Source organism: Lepisosteus oculatus, chromosome 7 (genome assembly GCF_040954835.1).
Source record: "Lepisosteus oculatus isolate fLepOcu1 chromosome 7, fLepOcu1.hap2, whole genome shotgun sequence".
In the NCBI taxonomy this organism is placed as follows: domain Eukaryota; kingdom Metazoa; phylum Chordata; class Actinopteri; order Semionotiformes; family Lepisosteidae; genus Lepisosteus; species Lepisosteus oculatus.
The window spans coordinates 35,055,235-35,080,767 of record NC_090702.1 but is presented as its reverse complement, the minus strand read 5'-3'; the positions used below and the strand labels follow the sequence as shown (position 1 = coordinate 35,080,767).

Here is a 25,533-nt window from a genome sequence, read left to right as displayed (position 1 = left end):
GGTTTATAATCTGTTTTTAACATTCTCATCTCAACAAAGGTTTTTAAACTATAGATTTCAGGATCAAATCTGCTTCTATAAGATGTGCGATTACAGTTTGCCTTTCATTTTATTTTCTGTTCTCTTTCTTCTTCATAGATACCAGTTATAGTGTTTGTTCATTATGGCTGCACCTCTGTAGGGTAAAAATGTACTTTTCTTGTAGTGTCACATACATAATATTCTTATTTGCAATGAGCCCATGTCTATCCTAAAAAACATTATCTCTTAACTAATTTATTGAAGCCATGGTAACCCAATTATTATACAATTTTCTTTAATTTCTTCACATTCCATTAGATAGACCATGGTCATAATTACACGAGAGATACTCCTGTAAAATGACAATCAGCTACTGTATGTATCCACTGGTATATTTTACTTTGAGCTGGAGAGAAAACATCTGGGTAAAAAATGAATGTACAAAACTTTATTTAAATGCATTATTTTTGTATGGTACATACTGTAGACATTGGCATAACTGTGTGACTACTATTGAATATAACATAAATATTGCAAGTTACAATGTCAATAAAATGAGGAATGCATATTTCAAAGCACATTACAGTTGTAAATAAAATGCTATGCTTATATTAAACAAGATTATGTACATGTTCATTCTTATTCTTATTACTTTTCCTTCCAACAGGGCAATCTCTGAGCAGAGCTACAACATATACTCTACCAATAGACACTGAATTCACAAAAGTGTTTCAAGAAACGTTTTTTAACCTTTAGAGGAATAAATAATCGTGAAGTACAGTGGAGTCTGGGACATCTCCCAAAGAAAAGAAGTGTTTCACAATACTTAGACGAAAATCCCCAAGCATGCTAGGAATCTCACTTATGCTTGGGGTATCACCGATGATGCCTTCGTCGTGGTTGAACGCAAAGCAATATAGTACATTGCCTGTGGCAAAATGCTGTTACATTTATTTCTAATGGGTTTTCAAAGGTGTTCAATGCATTCTTTTAACTAGACAAAAATAGTGATTATATTATTAGCATCTCTGCAGATTGTTTTTATTGTTTTAGATTGGCATTTAAACAATTCACTCGGCAGTGTATAGTGAGCTGTCACCTCAGGCTGAGGGTGAAGGTCAGAAATACATCAGTCATGTGTTAGTTATTTGAATAACCTACGGAATGCCATGTGAATCACATGGTTTTCATTTTGAAGCATGGTCTTACAAAGGATTCTTTTGTGATAACCTTTAGAAAATGTTTTCTATTTATGCAGGGATGTTGTTAACACTCTTTGCATATTGTTGTCAGCACTGGAATCTCCACAATGTTCTCTGGTACATTTCCAGAGTAAAGATTAGTTAGGTGTAGGGATGAAATGCTGAATTAAATTAAAATAACAGTAACAACAAATAAATATTTACAAAGTAAAAATGTGTTACAAATAATAAATAATTTAAATTAATATTGTTCAAGACTGGATACACTAAGTGGGAAAGGACCTGACTGTGATGCAGAAGTAATGTTAATTATTATATTTTTATGGTAATAACTGAAGATATGTAAAAAACATTAAAATAAAATTGGCAAATAATTTAACTTAAATGTTTTTGAGACACTTTTAGAAATAGTCATACAAATTTGTGTGACTATTGTATATACCCCTCGGTTTTCTAAAGGAATGAGATAGCATATCCTTTTTGCACATACACAACTTTAAAATCCCATTTTTACCAAACAAAGTCCCTATGTGATTTTTTGAAAAAGAACTATAAATGTTATTCAGTGCAAAATGAAATGTGCACTTTATTTGTTGTATATATTTAATATCTGCATGGAGTCTTTCCAAAGCACAATCAAAATATTGCACTTTATGTTTTACATCATTTGGTGCTTATATAATGTACAGTAACTGAGACTTCAAATATGGAGGAGATAGATTTGTTGATATACTGTAGTACTGCTTCTTGGGATACAAAATAATGAGTTCATACCATGTGGTTTCATAGCAATGTTAGTTGCTTAATGTTTGGTATTTGGGTTGAGTTAAAATGGTCAAAATGAGCTGAGTAAGAATCTGTTTAGAAAGTTTTTCTAAAATTCACTCATTTTTTTAATTCATATAGTGGCTGCAGTTATGAAGATGGCCCAGTTGGCTTTGGCATTAGTGAAGCTGGGAAATTGGTGAGAGCAGTTGCCTAGAGAATGAAATGTTTGGCAGTCGGCTAGTCCAGAGAAACTGGAAGTCCAGCTCAGTGAGGGACAAGCCATGTCCTGTAATGCAGCTGGTCCCCAAACTGGCCCAAGACCATTACTTGCATCTGGTTCATATGTGGAATCGTTGGCAAACTGCAGAAGCTCCCAGCATGAGAAAAGTCAGGAATAAGCCAACATATCAACAGAATGTCCGTAGCTCACTGTCTGCATGGAAAGAATGAGCAGGCTTTTTGTCATAACATGTTGACAGCGGTGAGATTAAATCACTGTCTTCTTTTGGCTGTAGAGAACAGTGGAGTTTATTCATGGTTGGAGGTTGTTTTGTCATCGACAGACCTAATGGAAGAAGTATAGGGAGACATTGTGAGTGTTAGGCTGACTGTTACAATAGTCAAGCAAACCATCGGGGACATGTAAGTGTGACTATGCAAGGAGGAATATCTTTTAATGTCAGAAAGTTTGATCGTAACTTTACTATTTAGCAGAACATTTAGGAAGTCCTTGAGCCAACAGTTTTTCCATTCCTGCAACCCAATCTGGAAATGCCACATTTCCAGCAGGATCATGCAAGACCACAGAACACTAAGATAGTAATAGTATGATTTCAAGAAACCCATGTCAAGATCTAGCCATTGTCTGTTTTTTTCTCATGATTTGAGTGCAAGAGCGGCTATGGGTCCCACTTGTTAGTGCTATTGTCAGATGACAACTGCCATCAGCTGGCTTTCACCATGCTGCTAGAACTACACTGGAATATTATGAGAACATCCCACAGCAGTCTGTCCAGAGGCTGATCAAGTCTATGTGTCAACTCTGACTGCATTGTATTAATGTTTATGGAGGTCATGCCGATGTAGAATTTGTAACATTTCATATCTAAAGCTTATCATGATTCTTTGACATGTATAATTATTCACATTTTCTGTTACATTTTTTGTACTTTGTAATCTCTGAAAGACAGTAGACATAATTATCCTCTATAAAAAGGAGAACAGAACTTACCTTTTAGCATTACACTTCCAATGATAGCTGCCACAATGAACGCTGTCAATATTACTAATGAAAGTGCCATCATCCAGACATTTGTTTTGTTACATATCTGTCCTTTTCCATGAATTACCTGTGCTGTAAAAAATGAAAGTTCAAAAAGTTTATTGAGCAATGTTAACAGAAATAAACATGCAGAAAGAAGGGAGCTCTTTTCTGCAGATAAAAAAGGATAAAGTCTATTCAGATTTATTAGCTCAGTAGAAAAACAAATCAAATAATTCATTTCAATTAAATGCCTCTCACGTGTCAGGCTGAATACAACTATGACTGCCATGGTGTGTCAGAAGTTGCTGGGCTTGATAGCAGCAACCACCTCAGCCCTACCCAGAGGCCTTCTTTGCCTATGGCTGCTATAGACATGGTTCAAAACCTTTGCTTTTCTGCCAAGACAATTACTGCCTAGTACATCTGAAGTTACTACTCTTATCGGCAACTCAGTTGATTGGTCAAATTGTAATAATGATGAAACTAGCAAGTATGATGCAGAAACATGAAGAGAGCTGCCCGTAAGCAGGCAGCAGCATGGGCTAGTTTGAAAAAATCTTGCAGTGGCCCAGATGATTAGCCTGAATGAAAAATGGAAGAGAAATTCCACTTTCTAAAGTTCACAAGACTTATTGGAAAGAAAAATAATATTGTTTATGGATTTGGCTGGAAGCTTTGCAAGGCAGAAGAATCAAGGGCAGATAATGACCAGTTGGACACCTACTAAAAATGGGGGTAAATGGGGTGGGATAACCCATCGCTGTAGTTGTCTAAACCCAAGTACAAGTGATAGCGTGGGGTTTAACAAGTAAACCTGCGAGGCAGAGTGTGAATTAGTGATCGGAGGCTCATGCAGTGGTCACAGAAGGGAATTAACAAAATTAGGAAGACAAAGAGAAAGCGAAGGAGGACAAAACTGCTATAGTTGCTCTGAGTTTCTTGGAGGCTCGCTGACATTAGAAGAACTGTAAAAATACAGATGGAATGGTGAATGGAGGGCTGTTTGCTTTCAGTGGAGATATAAGTCTGAAGAGGCAAGAAAGCAACTCCAGTACTGGATGAATGCAATAAAGGTAAGATCCCTGCAATGCTCAATGTGAAACAAGAAGTTTCAATGAAGGTAATGAAGTGAGATGCAGAGTTCTACAAAAGATGCACACAGCATCATATATAGCCAGCTGACAGCAGCTCTTTGGGTTCTATTTTTCAAAACTGTATATTTGCTGGCAAAGGCTCTATGCTAAAATAGCAAACTGAGCATAAGGTGAGACACTGAAAAACTGGAAAAGGCCATTCACATTCCACAATTACACAATTACAACAGTCAATTCCTGTTATTATCTAAAATATAATCACTGTGCATATGCCTTATAATATGCACCAAGTTAAGAATCATCAAAATCTGCTGTTCACGTTAATCCCCCTTTTTGAAGAAGCCTGTCTAGAAACATGGAGGTTAAAAGGTTGTTTGTGACAGGTAGATCCACATAATGACAGACATCACATTTTTATGCATTTTCTGTTGTAAATATTATCAGTGTAACCTAGACCACAAGTTGTTAAGCAGCTTCAGGCAGTCATAGAGCTCCCTTTGAAGATAAATAAGAAGTATTAGTTCTCAGTAATTTGCTGAAAGACACTCAGCCTCAAGCTAACATTGATTTCTTTGGAATTCCATTGAGCCCATCCCATCAGACTGCAACCATCACAAAAATCACAGTACAGAGGAACTGGAAAGGGAGGTTGTATAAATTACAGACTTGCACCTTTTATTATGTTTGTACTGATTCTTCTTTAAGGGTTTTGCACAAGACATTATGTTGATGACCGTTCTGCTGTTTAGTGATTTTTACACACAGACTTTTCAATTCAAATATGAGTGTTAGGATAATTAAAATAAGGTTTTACTTACAGCACTGTAATTTGCACTTCTGTACAGGGGCAGAGTATTTAGCATCTAATCTTCTTGCCTAGCAAAAGGAATAAAAGCAATTTAAAAGAGGAATTAAAATGGTATATCAGCTTTATTATGATGACTCTACATTTAGAGTGGAATACATATCTAAAAAATAAAAAACTACACTCACCTGGATACACACATTTGGCTTGCATACTTCATTGGTTAGGTTAACAATTGTGGTATTGGATTTATCCTAGAAGTAAAATAAATTATGAAAATGTAAAGATAATTATCTTCATGTTCACTCTTACAATAGGTAAGTAAAGACAGAAAAATATCAAGACATGATTCCATTCCATTCCATCGGTTTCTATTTATGTCATGTCATGTCATTTACCAGACCGCTTTATACCATACGGTGTCGCGGGAAGCCGAAGCCTACCCGGCAGCAATGAACACATGGCAGGGTACAGCCTGTCCATCGCTGGGCAAGTGCAAGCCAATCATACATTGGGACACTTTGGAGGCCACGGTGAAGGCCAAGGAGGAAGAATTTGGCCTGGACACCGGGATAACTCCTCATTCTTATCAAGAAATGCCTGGGGATCTTTAATAACCACTGACAGTCAGGACCTTAGTTTAAAGTTTCATCCAAAAGACAGTGCCCACTACAGTATAGTATCCCCACCACTATACTGGGACATTAAAACCCACACAGACCGCAGGGTGGGCACCCCCCACTGGACCCACTAACACTTTTTCCAGCAGCAACCATGGCTTCCCAGGAGGTCTCTCATCCAGGTACTGATCAAGTGCAACCCCGCTTAGCTTTAGTGTTGATATGGCTGCTGGCAGTTTCTATTTTTGCCATTATATGTTCAACAGATATTAAAAAAGTGCTTACCAGAAGGATTGAAATGAGGTAGTCTTCTTCAGGGTCACAAAGAAAGGATTCACCTTTCTTACAAAGAGATAGAGACACCACTGTGCTGATCTGAGAAGTAATGACTATTTGCTGTTGACCGTGTGTTGAAATCACTTTCATGTCCCAAGCTGTAAGAATACAGTTTATACTATATAATCAGTGTTCCATTTCTAGCAACATTCTTTTTTATATTAGCCAGTTCCTTGTATTCTGTATTTGGCGACTTCAGTATAAATATAGTTCACTTTTAAAATAAAGTGAATAAATACTGTTTTAATCTGAAGATTTGATGGATTGCACAATTTATTAAAAGAACTGAGATGGCTCACAAACCAGATTGTTTTTGCTCTTAGATATTTTCATATCTTTCTATATCTGTTTCTAAAAATATATATTTTACAAGTAAAAGTACAAATGTGATAAAGAAAGTTTAATTACCTGGGAAATAATCTTTACTAAAAGGGCATTTAATCCAAGAACCAGCTTCTGTAGTAAACTAAAAAAAAATCATTGTAAATTAAAATATGTTACTCTCACCTGCCCTTTTGTTCAGCACCATGATTATTCTCTCACATATCATAATTCATATTAAATGTGTTGTGTTGTCATGCATGTTTACTCTAGACCTCAAAAACTGTCTATCTCAGACATCTGAAAAGACTGAAAACAATAAATGGACTTGATAAAAATATGTAAAACGGTTGATTATCCTTTAGGATTCTAATCAATCATGGAAATCTACAGTACTCAAAAACAATAGGGAAACAAAGACTTATGGCTTTGTGCAGGGTGTCCTGAACAAACTGTTTCATTTTGTTGAAGTAGATTGCCACAGGTTCTTTAATAAGTAGTTATACATGTTCTTTAGATCAGCAAGCCTTTTTCACACAAATGAACTAGCCAAACGTTCTCATAAGACTCATATGGTATATAACTCACTAAGAAATGCATAGAAAAGTCCAATTAGTTACAGTACGATTAGAGCACATGTAATTCAATAAATATTTAATAATCTTACCTTCATGCAAAGACTTGGGTTTGGATCCACTTGAGCATATTTTACCTATGGATGCAAAAACTGGATCTGAGTTTTCAGAAAGGATCATTTAGACAAGTATAGACAGAAAGGACCATTTAGACAAGTATACAGTATTTATCATAGTATTATTAAACTAATGCAATAAAAGGGAAAATAAAAAGATATAGGAAAGTAGAACAATGTATGAAGGGACATACTAGTAATTTTTAATCACACAGGAACTGCATTTGCAGAAATATTACAAATAAAAATGCGTGTATTTATGTATAATCTCATTTGTACAGTGACTTCAACATTCTTTTGTGAATCAAAAGCTGTCAATGTTTGCCATAATAAGGATTTCAGTAATGCTAAATGTCTGAACAATCTTAGCTCACAGAAACTGTGAAAAACTATAAATATTCTAACATATTTGCTATAGTTAAGTAAATTTAATTGTTGCATCTTACTGTTGACCCATGGACGTCTTGAGAAGTGTTTGCCAAGTCAAGACAGAGATTTTCTCGAGATGTCCAGCAGAGGTTTATTTTAGCATCAATGGGGCAAACAGGTTTCCAAGACAATTCCTGAGCTGCAGAGTTGTATGTAATTCCAGACCAAAGTTCCTCTGTGTCTGTACAGATATATAGAAGTTATTTTAATAGGAAATTCTGGTTTCCTTTATTGTAGAATCCTCAGTCTTAAAATGTTCTGTCCAAGTTGGTGATGCCTCTTTACAACAGGGAGATGGATTCCCATTCACTGTTGATCATCCATGTTGTAGGAGATATAATCCCATGTTGTAATCTTTTATTTAGGGTAGTTTTCTGTCAGTGCGTCCTGTCAGTGTATTTGTAGATGAGTTCAGTTTACAGGATTAGCACTGTGGGTTTCTGTCTCTGTAGAAAGTAGGATATTGGAACACAGTTTTGTTTACAGAGTAACATTTAATGTTGGATGTTGTATTGATTGTGTAGTTGTGTTGTTGTGTTTTATTGCTAATAAATATTTGTCCGTTCATGATGGCCTCTAATATATTACTCTTTTGCCAGAGCTGTGCCAGATGGTAAAGATCTCATTTACCTCAAATTATACTTACCACTACATTTTTATTTTACTTATTTTTTATTTCTCACTTCCCACTAATTTGTAAAATTATTATTTACTGTGTATTTGTTTTTAAGTACATTTTAATTATTCTAAATATTTTTAAGATTTTTTTTTCATTAATTGTTATTTCATTTTACTCCCAGTATTTAGTTTCCTTTCTTTCTCTACTCCCCTCCTTGATTAATAAATGCACCTGTGACCATTAAAGGACAACAAAGCTTGCCTGTAATTCTGCTCTCCTGTCCCTGTTTTCTCACCAACAGACAGAGCTAGGAAAAATAAGGGAGGATCGCTGCAATATCATGAATGGTAATTCTCTATACAGTATGTGTTTACACAACAGCTAAGAAAGGGTCACTTCCAATTTACATTAAAATCCAGGTTAAAGTACATGCTGAATGAACCCCTTTGTATCCAGGCCAGTGGGCAGAATATGCATTATTGGCATTTTGCAACATACTACAATAATCAGAACAATTCAGAATAAATGCTAATAGTCACTCTAAATATTTTATCATATACAGTGTACCTCTAGTAATCTATCAATATATGCTCTTGCCATTTTGGCCTTTTGGTTCTGAACATTTTCCAGACTATTTACTAGTTGCAGTTTCATTTAATTCTCCACCATCTCCATCTCCATATCAATGTGTTTGAGATTAGATTTCGTAACTGGGGAAGCCAGGGCATTAATTTCCTGGTATCATTCAGGTGTTGTCTGAGTCTATATTTAGTGCCATTGTAATGCTTTCCTGATGGTATGGATGACATTGAAGAACAGAATGTTTTAGTTTATTTCCAAACTACTTTTATTGCAACTGCTGTAAGCATTACACAGCATTTTTCTTGCCTTGGGGTTAAAAAGTTCAAACATTATTCCAACTGTTTCTTCTTTGTTCATTTTCTGAACAATTGTTATGGTTTATTTCACATGAGCAGGATATTTGACAGACTTTGGATCTGTACATTTCTTCAAACTTCAACAACTCTTTTTGCACAGTTATTAGTTATTTCTGTTTTAGACAACAGAGGTGTGAAGTCCAAGCACATATGTTTAAACATAATTGAAATGTATGCATTGCAAATTTTTCATTTGGAATCAATCTTTGGCACAAGTCAACAGATTACAAAATCAAATTCCTGTTCTAAAGTAGATAGGGTTTAATACATGTTTGTGGATTTCCACTAGCAATAAAACATGAAAACCTGCCTCTCTGAAAGTTATACTCATGAGATTTCATTTTGTGTACTCACTGTTTTTGAATGGACATAGTTGAATTCTGCTTGCATCTTCCATGGAAGACCAGCCCTAAAAACAAATAATTTTTCAATACCTAAAAAAAATGCTTTGACAGCTTCAAACATCAAAAATTATTTGTACTTTTCTTGAGAAGCAATTGCAAATGACTGTTCGCAAGATCAAAATCAAATATCCAGAATTTAATGAGTGCAACAAATAAGGTACAGTATGAGATAGACAATTTTTTCTAACACAATCATTTCTCACTGTGAGTTCAAAGCAATTTCAAAGTATGGGTGACATTATACAAATTCCTACCAGACAAGTCTCCACCCATATATAGTGCTATAGTTAGCACTATATCTCAAAGAGAAGGAGAAATGTGACAATTCCAGAAAGAATGAATACACCAAGAATTGTCTTTGCAACAACTCATTTAAGTTGGTATTTTGTACCTCCCAATAATACAGCTTGTCTTTGATTCTACTTTTAGTCTCTCTGTTATTTACATTTTTGAACTATTTGACATGGAGCAATGGAACATTTTTACAAAAAGAAAATAGTGATGTTTTTTATGTAAAACTAAATAAATAATATTTAAAAAAATTACTACCTCAATGCAAAGACAGGGATAAAGTCTTGAATATGGCAGTGTTGCATTTTTCATGGGGTTTTCCCTTTTAATCTGTAAAACATCAGTTATCAGTTTCAAACGTTTTGCTGGCCAGATGATCATTTCCTGAGAACCTTTAGTATTTCATAACACTGAGTTCACAAAACATGTAATTACTATTTGTTCTCATTCCGGCTTGAGATCTCTTCCAGAACAAGCTCATTTCTGCTTAGTAAAGTTTCATGAGAAGCAATTAAATAAGAAAGAGGAACAAATATAGACAAAAAACTTTACCAGCACATTGAAGTAGAATCAAATAGGAAGAAGGTATAGATTCACAATTAACCATTTTGTTAGTACAGTCATTTCTGCTATAATGAAATAGTTGTGTTTCTGTAAACTACTGCATTATAGAAAATCCAACCATGTATCCATCTATTTTTAACTGCTTTATCCAGCACAGACAGCCGAAGCCTATCTTGGCAAGCAACAGGCGTACGGCAGGATGCACAGGACAGAAACACATATTCACACCAAGGCCAATTAACCTACTAGTTGTCACGACCGTAAGTCCCTCCTCCTAAGGGTGCTCCGGCTCTTTTCCGTTTTGCTTGATTTTCCTACACCTGACTCCTGTCCAGCCCCTCCCTACAAAAGCCAGGTACTCCTACCATTCCGGACTCAGTTTTGGAAGATGGACGCCCGGAAGCCTGCCTACCAGCGAGTCCAGGAGTGGCCCGACGGCATAGGCTTCGCAACGGCTTCCTGACGATCTGGGTCCGGAGCTTGGAGCGCCTGGCCCCGTTACCCCTTTTCATTGCCCCAGATCCCGCTCCGGTTTTTAGCTTTTGTCTCGTCTGTCTTGGATGGAATACACGGTTCTGGACTTTTGCTCCCACTCTACATTTCCCTACGGACTCCCTTAGGACTTTCGCCTGGACAACGCCCCCCCTGAGCAACAGTACACCACCGACACGCCCCCTGTTCTTCTACCAGTCCCGTTCCTAGTCCTCTTTCCCCCATGTTTGTTGCACTCCCTTCCAGATTCTGCTGTCTGCGTAGGGTCCTGATAAATGCTTCCTGACACTAGTGTGTCTTTGGACTATAGCAGGAAACCAGAACACTAGGAGGAAATCCATGAGAACACATGCACACGAACATACAAACTCCACACAGACAGCACCATAGATCTGGAATTGAACCCAGGGGCCCAGCACTGTGAGGTAACAATGATAACCTCTGCAACACTGTGATGCTCATTACAGAAAACTGTAATATACAGTAGATACCAGTGGCCGAGTGGGAATTAGTGGGTTAGGGGGTACAGCGTTTGGATTCACAATAAGTATGGTGTTTGTATATAGTAATTGGTCATTTTATTAGTTGGAATATTCCATCTGCAAAATTATTTTGTGATTATTTCAAAAAGAAAACATGGAAAAATAGATAAAAGGATATGCTAAAGAATGAGAAATTCTGTAGTGGAGAAAGGTAAAACGATTTTTTTTTAAAAAAAGCTTTTTGATAAGACAAACTACTAAACCCAGTTAATAATATCACATGTTCATAATTTCTCTGCTATCACTTTATAACATCAAACTTTAATAGCTTTCAACTAGCACTAGCACAAAAATCCATACCTTTGCTATTCATTTTAACAACAATGTTTATATCAATGTTTCCAAAGAATGAAAATATAGTACCTGTGCATAGACACAGTGCACAACATTAAAGGTGTGCAGTCTGGACAAAGACTGACATCAATGAATAAGAGAACACACCAGCATTCCAAACCTGTGTTGTTACACTAAGGCTGCCATGCAACTGTTTTCATTAGTTTTTTACTAGTTTCAGTATACTTCAGACACCTTATAGCCAAAATGCCCCTGCGTAATGGAAAGAGCATTCCCTAATAAATCAGTCTTTTTATAGTCAATTTGCATTATGGAGACTCACATGATCAAATCAAAAATGACTATAACAGTAAAAAAAATAAATTGATCTTTCTTACAGATTAAACCTAAGTAGACTATTCTACTACATAAACCTATAGAAATAGATTTGCTACTGTACATACCAGTGCATAAGATCCAGTGCTTTGACAGGAGTACCACTTGTGGCATAGTCTCAGGTGGTAATCCTTATAATCAAGGAGCTCCGTAACTTGCACAGACAGTAGCTTTCTTTCGACTTCAACAGTGTAATCTAGTTTTCCAGCTGTTACAAAACAACACCATTTTTATTTCAAATCTGCAAAATATGTTATTTTTAGAAAACAACAAAGAAAGTGCTATCTTATACTTAATATTAAATAATATAAATGAAATAATAATAATAGTATTATGCACCAATATTCAGTGAGAACTTCATATGTAAATAAGTAATATATTTCAATTACAGCTTCTAGTAGTCATACACCATTGGGGTGTAAATACCCTATCTGAGCAAAATATTGAAGTTAGTACTCTTACAATGGTATCTGTTAAAGTACAATATAATTTTTAACATGGACAAACAGTACAGATGTCAGACACAGTGAGTTTAATCAATTATTTGAGAGTTAGTGAAAATAAAAGGTTGATTTTCAAAATAAAAAATGGTTTGTGTTTTTAGCTATCAAATGTTTTTCTGTTTACCGCAAGAAGATCTAAACTGTTGGGGTTTGTGCAAGAGACTTACCAATGCATTGGGGTATATTATGTCTTACGTCTTTATTAGTGCAGTCTGAAATAAAAATATAAAATTAGGTTAGTATAATAATCTACTGAAAGATCTTACAACAGTGAACAAATAATTTATAAATAATTATTTTTGTTTTGCAAACGTTATTCACAAACAATGTGTATGTGTAATCTTTTCTATAAATGGCAATTCTTTCTCATTGCAGACAATATTGATCTATTTATGTTGAGTGGTATTTAATACAGAGCCTAGAAGAAGTTTGATATTCTCTATAGAATAATGTAAGTCCAATATGTATTACTATTGATAATTGACTGCCACTCTCATTACAAACAAGGTTTACTGAAAAATACAAGAGTGTAGAAATTATATTGTATAATGGCAATTCAGCTGCTCACTCTTAGTGCTGGATAACCTGCAGGAAACTAAGCATTATTATTGTTTAAATGCAGTGATATCAGGTTAATAGTAAGACTACTACTCTGAGTTCTGCAGCTTTCTGAGTTCTGAAGCACAGCCAGCTTTAGCAGGTACTCATTATCCCTACGGTGAAGCAGCCTGGCTGCTTCTTGGGGCTGTAGGTTATTTTTTATTGCAATACTTGCCTTGAACATGGTAGCTTTGGGACAATCTTAAATCACAATAATATGGAATTGTTTTAAGCGTTACATCAACCTGTTCACCAATTACAACATCAAAACAATTGTACTGAACATGCACCTGCAAAGGCAACAGAAATGCAAATTATTATTTCTCAAAGGCACAGCCTAGAAGAATAACATACAAAACTGCTCACTTAAAGCATTTTTGTCCTGCATCGTTTTACTGCGATAATGATGCTTAGGTCTCTCATAGTAACTGTACCTAATTTATATTACAGTGCATTGAGGTGGCTCTGTGGCAAAGGATCTGCACCTGTGGCAGGAAGGTTGCAGGTTTGTATCCCGCGGCCTGCAGACGAATACTACTCCATTGGGCCCCTGAACAAGGCACTTAAGCCCAACTGCTCCAAAGGTGCCATATAAATGGCTGACCTTGCGCTCTGACCCCAAGCTTCCCTCTCTGTGTGTCTCATGGATAGCAAGTTGGGGTTTGTGAAAAGACAAATTCCTAATACAAGAAATTGTATATGGCCAATAAAGCGATCTCATCTCATGGTTTGGAAGTTAGAAATGCACATTTTCAGGAACTTCATGTTGCTTTCTCTCTCTTATTATGTTACTTTCACAGGGATTTGTGAAAACTTTTCAAAATATTTCTTAAAGAAGACAGTATATACTTTAGAGTTTTCCAGCTAAATCTTTTTTTGTTCATTATTTCCATTGAAGTGCAATTTTCCAAGTATATTACAGTATAAAGGATAAATATTTACCTCTTGTCCAATAAGCTTCCTATCTGTAGCTTTAAAACTGATAATATGACATTGCTCATTAGACGTTCCAAGGGACATTGAGCACATTTTCACACCTCGAATGTTTTCTAGGAAATATCAATAGACAAAATATACTGTGTAAATTGTGCAATGTCATTACTAGTAAAAGGTATAACTTGTAAAAGATAAAGACTAAAAAAAAACATTATCGCAAGTAAAAGTAAAAGATAAATAAATGCAAATAGCTTATCATTGTCATCTATCTTCCAAACTGAACTCAGTCTATGGCAAAGATCAAATGAATGATCAACGTTCTTTGACTTTTAATGGTTCACGTATAACACAGTATTGTAAATGGGGAGGAAACAGCAGTTGTACTGTATGTCTTTCTCTTTCTTTCATTTAAATGAAAAAGTTACTGTATATCTACAACATATCTAACTATATTTAACTCTAAGATGAATATGTAACAGCTAATGTGACATACAAAATACTGCTGATTATCTCTTTATATCTTATGTGTATATTTATTAAAAGATCACTTGTATCCTAAAATTGTTTTAGGTTTTGGAGGCACTTGTTTGATAAGTCAAATAACGAGATATTGTTATACATGTAAGAACAATGTCCCCTTTTTATGCAAGATGGCGGATTTTCTTAACCCTTACACACGAAAAAGCTAAACAAAATTCATTTTGCAAACATTTTGAAATGTTTGGAAAAATAAAAACAGCACAGCAATTCTGTTGTGCAGGCTTATAGTGTAATATGATGAATGCTTTCTTTCTTATGTAATTACTAATTATATACAGTATCAAAACATCAAAAATATAAAACAAAAAATACATACCATCAAAGCGCAAAATTCCCATAATTTTTAGATGCAAAGAGCACATTTGCCTTTTTTCACACTTCATGACTGTTGAAATGTTCACACTTTGAAACACAGGCTCAGTTATAACTTTTGGTAGTCTTTTACAGAATGATACTGATGCTAGAAAGAAAAAATATATACAGTATACAGGTCATATATACATGATAAAATAACTGCTAATGAAAAATTAAGTAAAACTTCCATTTATTTAAATAAAAACTTGTGAAATACTGAAAAGGTTATCAGAGGGCTAGTGGGGGGCTGAAGGGAACACCTTCAGAGCACTGAATGAATTCCATGGTTCAATCATCAGTGGTTTGAAGCAGCACTATGTCATCTTTCAACACTGAGTTGATGAGGATATTTTTTTTGCCATTCACTGCTATGCATCTGTCTTACTGAACACCCGTGAGCCTGCAGTGTTATAAGTGTGAACCAAATGACAGTTCCCATGATATCTTTCTTCAGGAGTAGGTTACATCAATCACAGATGTGCAGAGCACATGTGAATCAGTGGAAGAATTGAGGTGATGTGGTTGGTAAGCCTGGATAAGAATAAGAGATTCAACATTGGGGATTGTTTTGGCCAGGGAGAACAATCATTCACGCTCCTCAATCCTTGATTGCCCGTAACTGACAGTGTGTACTGTTGTTCTTGGAGGTTCCCAATATTTTAGCTAATGAGTTTATTTAATCACTTTTGTATTCTATATCTCGTACCATTATTTTGTACCATTGCAGTCTGCTGGCACAGATACAAACATGAAACTTCCAGTGACATTGTGTTTCTATACAATACTGAGAGGCGTTAAAAACACAACAAAAACATCCTGGAGCCAGTGTAAGTAAGAAAAACTAAATGTAAAAATAGCCCTGGTTTTGGTTTAGAAAATATATGTACTCACATATAGTCAGCGGTGATGGGTAGAATTGTTTATCTCTGATTTGTTGTTTATAAATAAATAAATAAATAAATAGGGTCAGAAAGGATTTTTGTATGGAAAAAGTTGGGAGAGTCACTTTCCACTCTTGTCTAAGCTATGAATGAAAACTTTGTTTCAACTGGTTTCAAGGGAACAGAAGTAGGGTTCCCTTTTGAAATCTTCCTGTAACTATTTCCTCTTGACATTGTTGAAACACAGCTATTTTAAAAAGGTGTTCAAAACTTGATTCAGTGCACCAAGTTAAAGTGTAACTTTTAGTTTTCACTTTTTATCTGAACCAAAATTACTCTTTTCTGCTCGCATTTCCTTTTTTAATCCTTGAGCAGTTTGGTAAATTCATTTTTTAGCTACTAGTTTTTAGTGTAATTAATCAAAAGAGTTATCTTTGTGCTTTGTTTTATTCTCATTTGAGCCCCCAGGTGTAGGAAGTAATATTGTTGATTCATAACAAGCATCCAAGAAAGGTCTACCAGAGACTATAATAAACAGTCTAATTGGGTTTCAGGTTATTGAACCAACAAAATCAGGACACACACTTCTGTTAAGGAATCAGAGGCATGTTTAAATGTTTCATTATACAAATATAAGATGAGTTAGCCATGAGTAGTCTCTTAAGATGTGGAGATGTAATCATTAATACAGCATGGCATGTGTGACTAGCAGATATGGGTTGGTGTATGAATATCTGCTTAGAGAAGAAGTTGGAAAGTTTCCATGCTGTTGCAATTAATTGGATCGTGCAATTATCTCCAGGAGGTATTTTTATTGATTTTTTGTTTTATAAAACAGATAAATATTAGGTAGGTCAGTGGAAAACTAAAGTGACAAACTAAGACCATAAATTAATATCAATATACTAAATTCTTACTAGAGTTTATAACATGTACTGTATATATTGTTTTTTTTAATATGTTAAATGACATGATCCTATATAAAGAGATACTTACAATGTGCTTTAGATTTGCAGTGCAGACCCTGTAGTAAGAAAGATACAAATATGCCATTACGTACCTAGAAACAAGACAGTCCACTAAGACATGTAGTTTTCTAATGCAAAATACATATTAAATAAGACCAATATCACAATTCCTGTGTAAGAAAAAGAAGGTATAAAAACAGAAAGCAGAACACAATATTGTAGTGCAACAAATCACCACAACTTTTCACACGTCTACTATATGACAGTAAGATTATTATCCTAAAACATAACATTGAAAATGACTTAAAATAATTAAATTGACCTACTTTAGTGGAAAAGATGTGTATCACTTCATGGTTGATAGACAAACACATTGAGCATGAATTTTGTATTGATATGTTGGTACATTCAGATCCTCATTTGAAGTTACTTCCTTAATGACACCTTTCAAATTTCTCACCACAAAAACTGCCTGATACGTCATTTATAACATGTCATTTATAACATCAAAGTCTTGTGCAGGTGTTCCAGAGTAACAAAAATGTATTAGACAGGATCTCAAGCTCATTAACAAAACAGGCATTCAGTGTTCAATGTTGACCTGTGAATAAGTTATGAAACCAATAGGAGAAACTTCCTGTCTACAACGCCTTGAGGAAACTGCACTGTATGATATTCTGTCGGGAAAATAAAAGGGATTTTCCAGAAATTAGAAGATATCCTTATCTGATATAATGCATCTGGTGCTTTATTCTTTTCCTTTTTTGTACATGAAAAGGGTGTGCTTTGCCTAAATATACTAGAATAGAAAATTAATGTAAATTCATTTCCTGGTTTATTGATATCTGAAAAAATATGGAGTGTTATGGAAGTAGAAACAAAGTATACACCGAATTTTTAATTTTAATAGTACTGTTTTCTATTCCTGCTTTGTTTTTATGTTCAAGACAATTGGGTTATTCTGAATAGTGCTACATTATGCAGTAGCTACAGTAGATACCATTTTCTAATACACTATTCAATTGCAACATGCATACATTTCTATTATGAAATTGTGCCACATAGTTAGCTTGAGTTGCCATGTGCTTTCAACAATCTAAGTGATTCTTTCCAGTTATATAAACATGAAATTTTGAAATCTCTCCAACAAAATACTAAACAAAGAGGATATCAAGGGGATATGCATTGTACATGTTAGCTGTTATAGGCAAGGATTCAACAGCTGAACAGGTGAGGATAACTACTCAGCTGACAAGTACTAACAAGTTAAAGCTTTCAGTTCTTTCAATGATGGGTGATCTCATGTTTGGCAATGAGACAATTGTTTTTCTTTTTAAAACCACAAAAGATACGGTATGTGGTGAGGCATTTGTGAATGTGCACACATATTATAAGCAAAATGCCTATTGAAATTACAACCAACAAAAATGTTTTTGTATATTAAATTTAGAAGGCCACATTAAGCAAATCATCATTTGCTGAAATAATTAAAATTGTACACACTCCATATTCTACTAAGAAAACCTCATTTGTATCTGACTATCTTGGCATAATTCTTATCATCAAGAGGGCCTAGAACTTGCAGAATGGTTTAAGGTTTAAATAGACCCTCCAGCTATACTAACAATGAAGGATACAAATTGTTTCTAAGATTAAAAAATACTTCTAAATAGATGTGTTAATCTTGTTGTTAGTTTATATAAGAGGAAGAACACTAATATTATAAGGGTACTGCTTGTTTCTTTTTGATTAAGAGTTAGCTCATAACATTAAAATACTTTTTAGACTGTTGATGTTGGATTGCTCTCTAAAAATTAGACTGTATTTAATTTGTTGTGTAATGAAATTATATTCTACAAACTAAGTACTTAAGGGTTAATTAAACTTGTGTTAAGATTGCATTGATGTTCAAATACAATACAAAAAAACTACATTGTGAGTTTGTCATAAAGTATGAGTTTTCTACTGTTCTGGTGGGAAGGAGATGGAGTTAACTCATCATCACACACCTTGTGCAAATCAGGTTGCATTGACACTAGTGAGGCTAAGGGTTAAAATCCCAACAACACACAACGAATATACTACATGAATAATTACACAACAAAGTTTGGGAATTCTAGGCTGGTCCAGAATTAAAAAAATTTGGTTACAGATTTTTCAGCCTGGTTTTTCTGACAAGATCAAATCAAATGACAAGGCACACCAGTAATGGTTATGTCATTCCCGGCCTTTATTTTTTTACAAAAGCATAATGAAGCTAAATATATCTGTTGTGTTGCATTTATTTGTGTTTCTGCAGGCATTTTCCACTTAATTGTATATGTAGGCACATGCAGGAAGTCATTACTTCCTATTCTGTGGTAATTAAGTAATAGTAGCTCAAGTACAGTAGGTAACTGCGTCAGCATGCGTAGGCTCCATTTTTAATTATCCATATCCATAACAATATCAATACCAAATCATTGTAAAAAGACTACTATTACTTAATAATGAACAGGTAATAGGTTTATTCCATGCTGAAAAGAAAGGAAAGGAAACACAACTTTTCAGCTATGGGGCCTACATTAGGTATGAGGGTTGCTCATACCTGAAGAAGGCTCCACAGCCGAAACGTTGTTTTACATTTTAATTTTATTGTGGTTTGAAATGACCTCATCAATGCTAATTCATTCTAACTCCAAAATCAAAATATAAAAATAGAATTACAGTTCCACTTTAATGCTGAGCACAATGTGAAAAGAGTTATATGCGAGGTGTAAGGCAGAGAACAGTTTTCTCTTTCATCATATTTAAAGTCCAATGGTGAAAAAAAATGGCCAGGATCACTAATAGACCCTCTTAGAGATCAATGCACCCACTAGTGTCTTACCACAGTATATAAAGTATAACAAACATCACTCCTTTAAATCTCCTTAAATCATGTATTAGATGTTTTTCAAAGGGCAAGAAGAAACATCTGTATTCAAACACATTACAAAAAAGCCACCATGTTCCAAAACTGCTCTTAAGCAGTAATGTAATATATATTATATATATAATATATAGCCATTTTATTCAGATTATTTTCTATAGACACTGTACATAAAGAACATCAAAATTGCTATTTATATTATTTAGTGCCAATGTGAGACAATGGCTTACATTCCATTTAAATGTTTTTTTTCTATTGACACATCATGATTAATGATAAGTAAAAAATTACACATTATTTTTTATTTTAATTTAAAGCCCCTCTTCTCATAACATAGGTATCTGTTTCACCATATCATTCTAACCAGCCACTAAAGTGTCTGGAGAGAAACATTTGATTTTATAACTGGCTCCCAAAACCTAATTGGCTGAACTATTGCAGATGATAATCCTCCACAAGACGTTTAGCAACATTTATTATTACAGACAAACCTAAAACCACTAAATACTAATTACTTCACTAATAAGTGCAGATGATTCAATAATTAGTGTTATCAACCAATTAGCCAGTTCATTCTGTACCTAACACCTTTACACTGTGTTTGATGTTATAAAACACTGTGATCTTGATTACTTCCGTGCATATTACACAAGCAGGTACAGCTCTCCATCCTTTAGTACACATTCAGATTGTTAAAAACATGTTTGCACAAGCAAAAAGATCTGTGAAAGAAGATTTGTAAGCATATGTTTCCTATGTGACACTGATTACTTCAGGATGCAAATCCAAGAAGATGAAAGTAAAGTATATGCGCACGTTACAGTATGTGAACTTTACAATCTTACCAACACGAGAGGAATTAGAACAATAAAAATATTACTCAGCGGTGCTACTCTACAGCTTTGGCACCCTATCAAGGCTATTAACTCATCTTTTAATAATAAACTGAACATTGAATTCAAAACACAATCCTTGTCATATCTGTACATTAATATTTTCAGTTCATTAGCATAACAATATAAATAAGTGGCAAAAACATTTGGGTAAAAAAAGAAATGGTTGCTAAAGTATATCTACTAATAGAGAAAATAATAATTTATTAATTTTACCTCAGAACACTGATGTCCACATTCCTGTATTCTTTCAATTTCATTCCAGGCCAGAACACTGCTGACAAGGCAGGCAGCAAGAGCTATGAAATTCATGATCAAAAGTTTGTATAAAAAATAAGAGATGTTATATTAGGGCAGCAGTTGCAATTGATAGTCTGTTATCTGTGAGAGCCCAGAGTATCAGAGCCTTCAGAGTAATACTATGAGAGCACTGTTGATTTGAACATCACAATTTAAACTGGGAAAGGTCCGCCTCCACAGCATGGGAACTGCCTTTGTTTTGTCACCTTTCTCTTTATAAGAATAGGGGTTAGATATAAAAGACTGATTACAGTACTGTACATTCCACATAAATCATCTATACACTTTTTCTGCTTGCCCCTTATCATAGATGTGTGAGAGAGACAGACCTAATTATACATTAGAGTTATGGGTGGCAAATATTGAAGAATCACATAATTATTGTGATTATAATCTCTATCGAATTCATAGAAGGGTCATAAAAGTATGTTTAACTCTATTAAAATGCTTTAATTGTTTTAAAAGATAAAAAAAAAACCTTTTTGAAAAGATGTGTTATTAGTGAACAATATAATCAACAAAATATAAATCAGTTTTTATTAAAGATGAACCTTGGATTCCTACAATACACTGACAACATATGTCCAAATTAAATAAGATTAAATAATTTAATATATAAGGAAAAATCTAAGCAATGTATTTCATTTCGAGCAGGTTAAATGTCACCATTTTTTGTCTCTTTCAGCATCATTCTCTCACTCCAAGTACATTTGCAAGACAAGTACATTTGCATTCTCATGGTGATTGTCATAGCACACTCATTGCACAGCCCTACCTGTATGTGTGCACACAGCAGACATGACGTAGAACCCCAGCCACAGGGGTTTGAAAAAATGAAGTACAAGCTCAATCCACAAACAGGACCTATTGAGCTCTAAAATCAAGAGGTATAACCTAATTGCAACAAAGGTTTTGAAATATCCCATTAAAGCGTGATTTCAGTCTACATTCAAATGAACTACTGTACACATTTGTTTTTGTTTATTTGTAACTTCTGGAAATGTATTCAATACAAAACCTACAGAAGCACTGAACAAATGTTCAGCATGTTAATCTGTCATATGAATTAGATTTCTTTTAAGTGTATTGTAACGCTTACGGCCGACAGGCAGTGTGTAAGAGCCGGCGTACCAGAGCAGGTGATGTCACCTGCTCTGGTACGCCGGCTCTTACACAGTGCCTGTCGGCCGTAAGCCTTACACTCTCCCCCGCTTAAATCGCCGTCCCCGGCGAAGGGCTATCCCACACCGCTTCTGACACCAATGTAACGCAACGGGGGCTCAGGCGGGCGCCCTTGCCGCATTAGGTCGGCCCCCCACCATCAGGGGCTCGAACCTGGGACTCCCGTGTCTCTCTGCAGCGACCTAGCCCCGTGAGCTAAAGAGAGATCTCTCTTTAGCTCACGGGGCTAGGTCACTGCAGGGAGACGCGGAAGTCCCGGGTTCGAGCCTCAGTCGGGATGGGGCCGACCAGATGCGGCAAGGGCGCCCGCCTGAGCCCCCGTTGCGTTACAGTATTTTATCTTTCATTTGTAATTATGAAATACAAGAAATATAGTAATGACGGACACACAGTACATTTTGAATTATATCTTATCTTTTGGATTTACCATATTCTGTATATTGTAGAAAGAAAATTTTACCATCTATAATAGTGGAAAAAACGGGGAAAAAAGTTCTGAAGCTGGAACGTTTTTTTGCAACTGAGAGTCAATAAAGATCGAACGACCTATTGTATTACTATATCTAAAAATACCAAACAAAATAATTATTCTTAACATCAAACAAATGATAAATATATAACATACTACATGCATGTTTAGTTGACTATTGTTGTAAAACTGTAGGTCTTTAGCAAATAATTTCCATAGATATTAATATTAGATAAAAGATAACAGCAATAATTGTGATCATTTTCTGTTAACTTTAATAAAAACATTCTAAAGTTACACTGTAGGTTTATGGCTGATCTTTTCAGATATTATTTTAACTGATAAAATTAAAATAATTGCAAGACAGAACTGCATGAAATGTGCTAATTATGACTTATGATAATTATGACTGTATAAGATAATATTAGAACGAGGGGGAAATATTTATTCTACATCAAGAAAAATGAGTTACTGTACATTACCTCCAGTTAACAAGACTAATATTGAGAGTAGAAAGGTAACCAATTAAATGCAGGGTATTGTTTTATAAAATAGCAAAGACATTGAATAAAAAGGTTAAGAATAAATCACTCAACAAGAGCAACTATTTAATTAAAATGGAAATAGTTTACTTTAGCTTATATGGTACTTGTCAATTTAAACTCTGAAATCACCTTTAGGCTACATGCAATACCTCCTTTGTATTAAAAATATAATACCAAGGTCTGCTTTAAAATTGTGTTTATTTGAATAGAAATCTGATTCCATAGAATTGTAAATGATTAAAAGGTACATAGTTAATATGCTTATACTGCTATTGAAAGGGGAACTTACTGTAGAAAGACCTTTAAAATGTTCATCTTACATCCTAAAGGTAAAGGTTAGCATGAATCTAAACAAAAGAAGTTTGCTGAGTGATAAATGTTTCTCACTTCAGTTTTAAGAGAACAAATTATGGAATTGTAATCTCAAAAAAACGTTTGAAAAATAATTCATTTTTAAATATACAGTTTTATTGATCAGCACATTAGTTGGCCTAACCACGTATTATGAACACTGGGAACTATTCTACAGATAATTGATAAGATGACATTTTACAAAGGTAGACCTTTTCTTGAAAGATAGATAACATTCAGTGAACACAGGATTTCAGTGTTCAGCACCACCTGGAGTACCTATTGTTTATTTCTCCTTCAGGACATTATCTAAAGAAAATGACTGTTGTATAAAAGCACTAGGCTTGGTTCAGCAAGTTTCTACAAGTATGTGAACATTTACAAAGATTCTTAGTACTCATAATTCATTGTGATTGAAAAGATTATTAGCACATAATGTTTTAAAAGCCATTTAAAAGTTAATTTGTGTGTGTTGAATGAAGCTCTAAATCTATTTTATTTCGGTATCCTTTTGTTCACAAAAACTGCAAATTGCATATTGTAAAGAGAAGAAAACTGACTTCATTCTTCAGAAGAGCCAGTTCTAGTCAACATAAGGCTGCTTAATTAAAGTCACTTTTGCAAGTTGCTGCCATCTGAAGAGCAAATAATATTACTATTATGTATTCACATCTTTTAGTACATTAGTACTAGTTCTTCCTTAGTACTTAGGTTTTGAAAGTGGTGTAGAGAAAAGTACCCAGGTATCGAATAAAGTTTCGATTTTCAGTGGCAATTGAGATGACATCAGACATTGCCCCATGACATTTAAATGCTGTTATAAATGCCAGGCAGTAAATTCAGCCTTTGACATGAATGGCCATACCAGGTCTACTTTAATTATGGTGGGTAGCTGCGTCAGCATGCGTAGGCTGCAAAGGAACAAGTAATAGGTTTATTCCATGCTGAAAAAAAGAAGAAAGAGAACACAACGTTTCGGCCTTGGAGCCTTCTTCAGGTGTGTGAAGAAGGCCGTGGAGCCTTCTTCCCACACCTGAAGAAGGCTCTACGGCCGAAACGTTGTGTTCTTTCTTCTTTTTTTCAGCATGGAATAAACCTATTACTTGTTCCTTTGCTACTTTAATAAGCTAAATTAATAAGGGTTAGGTTCTTTTACATATTTGCCCTGCACTGTTTTTATTCCTGTTTCTGAAGTGCTCGCATAAATGATGTAATTCTACAGCATATTTTATACTATATGTGTCAGTGATTCACATTTACATAGTGTTGGGATTTGAGGCTCACTTGGCAGAAGAGCACAGTGTTTTAAATCAGCAGGAGTTCTTTCTCATTTGTATATGTGACCTTAAGCTCCACAGAGAAGGGTTACATATTTCCAGACCTTGACTCCAATCCAGGTCCGAGCTCCTGGTGGCTCTCATGGATATCCACTGCCCCTAAACTCATGACTGCAGCATGCTGCTGTCTCTTGGTCCGGTCCATGTTCTGACCTGGGGCCAAGTCCTGACACTTATGGCAAGCGGCTCTAGGGACTCAGTCTGGCGTTGCCTCGAAGGAATCTGGTATTCTAGATCCCCCCCCTCCATTGCCATGAACTATGCTCACTGCTTTCCTAAACCTCTTCCTCTGCCAGATCCTAAACCACAGCCTGGTGCTGCCCCCTGTAGCCACTGAAGATGGGGTAAGTCCCACACCAAGACTAACGGACCTGGACCAGCTTTCCAAGGTCTTGCCAGCCTGGGCTGTGTGGCCAAGGTGACTTGTGCAGGATAAGAAATCTAAAAAGTCCAATGCTTGATGCCAGAAAGAGCTTCAGACTTCAGCCTCCAAACATTTGTTTTGTCATTATTAACTTCAGTTTCTTTCAGATCTTGTATTACTGAATAGATCCACTTTCACGATTAGCTGCTTGCAGTTCCTGCCTACCGATCACCCTGGTTACAGCTGTTCATATTCAGAATTTGATTAGAAGGGTTAATGTTGGCACCTGAGTGCAAAGACAGCATATAAACAACAAGAACCAAAAACCC

General features: G+C 35.1%; 1 protein-coding gene across 2 annotated transcripts; it reads right to left on the bottom strand.

The window, feature by feature from the left end:
- Positions 1-454: 454 nt before the first annotated feature.
- Positions 455-21,055, bottom strand: il17rel (interleukin 17 receptor E-like). 2 transcript variants are annotated; one of them, XM_015352544.2, is made up of 17 exons: positions 20,873-21,055; positions 16,881-16,908; positions 14,966-15,109; positions 14,116-14,222; positions 13,349-13,463; positions 12,741-12,785; positions 12,139-12,278; positions 10,062-10,133; positions 9,463-9,517; positions 7,569-7,732; positions 7,099-7,143; positions 6,519-6,576; positions 6,060-6,208; positions 5,343-5,408; positions 5,168-5,225; positions 3,223-3,345; positions 455-2,556 (listed from the first exon to the last, which is right to left on the bottom strand). In XM_015352544.2, exons 1-17 carry the CDS (start codon positions 20,966-20,968, stop codon positions 2,399-2,401), a joined length of 1,623 nt encoding a protein of 540 aa, XP_015208030.1. In that variant the 5' UTR covers positions 20,969-21,055; the 3' UTR covers positions 455-2,398. The 2 variants fall into 2 exon arrangements, with proteins under 2 accessions (XP_015208030.1, XP_069048554.1); XM_069192453.1 differs by lacking the exon at positions 20,873-21,055 and adding an exon at positions 17,179-17,526.
- Positions 21,056-25,533: the final 4,478 nt, after the last annotated feature.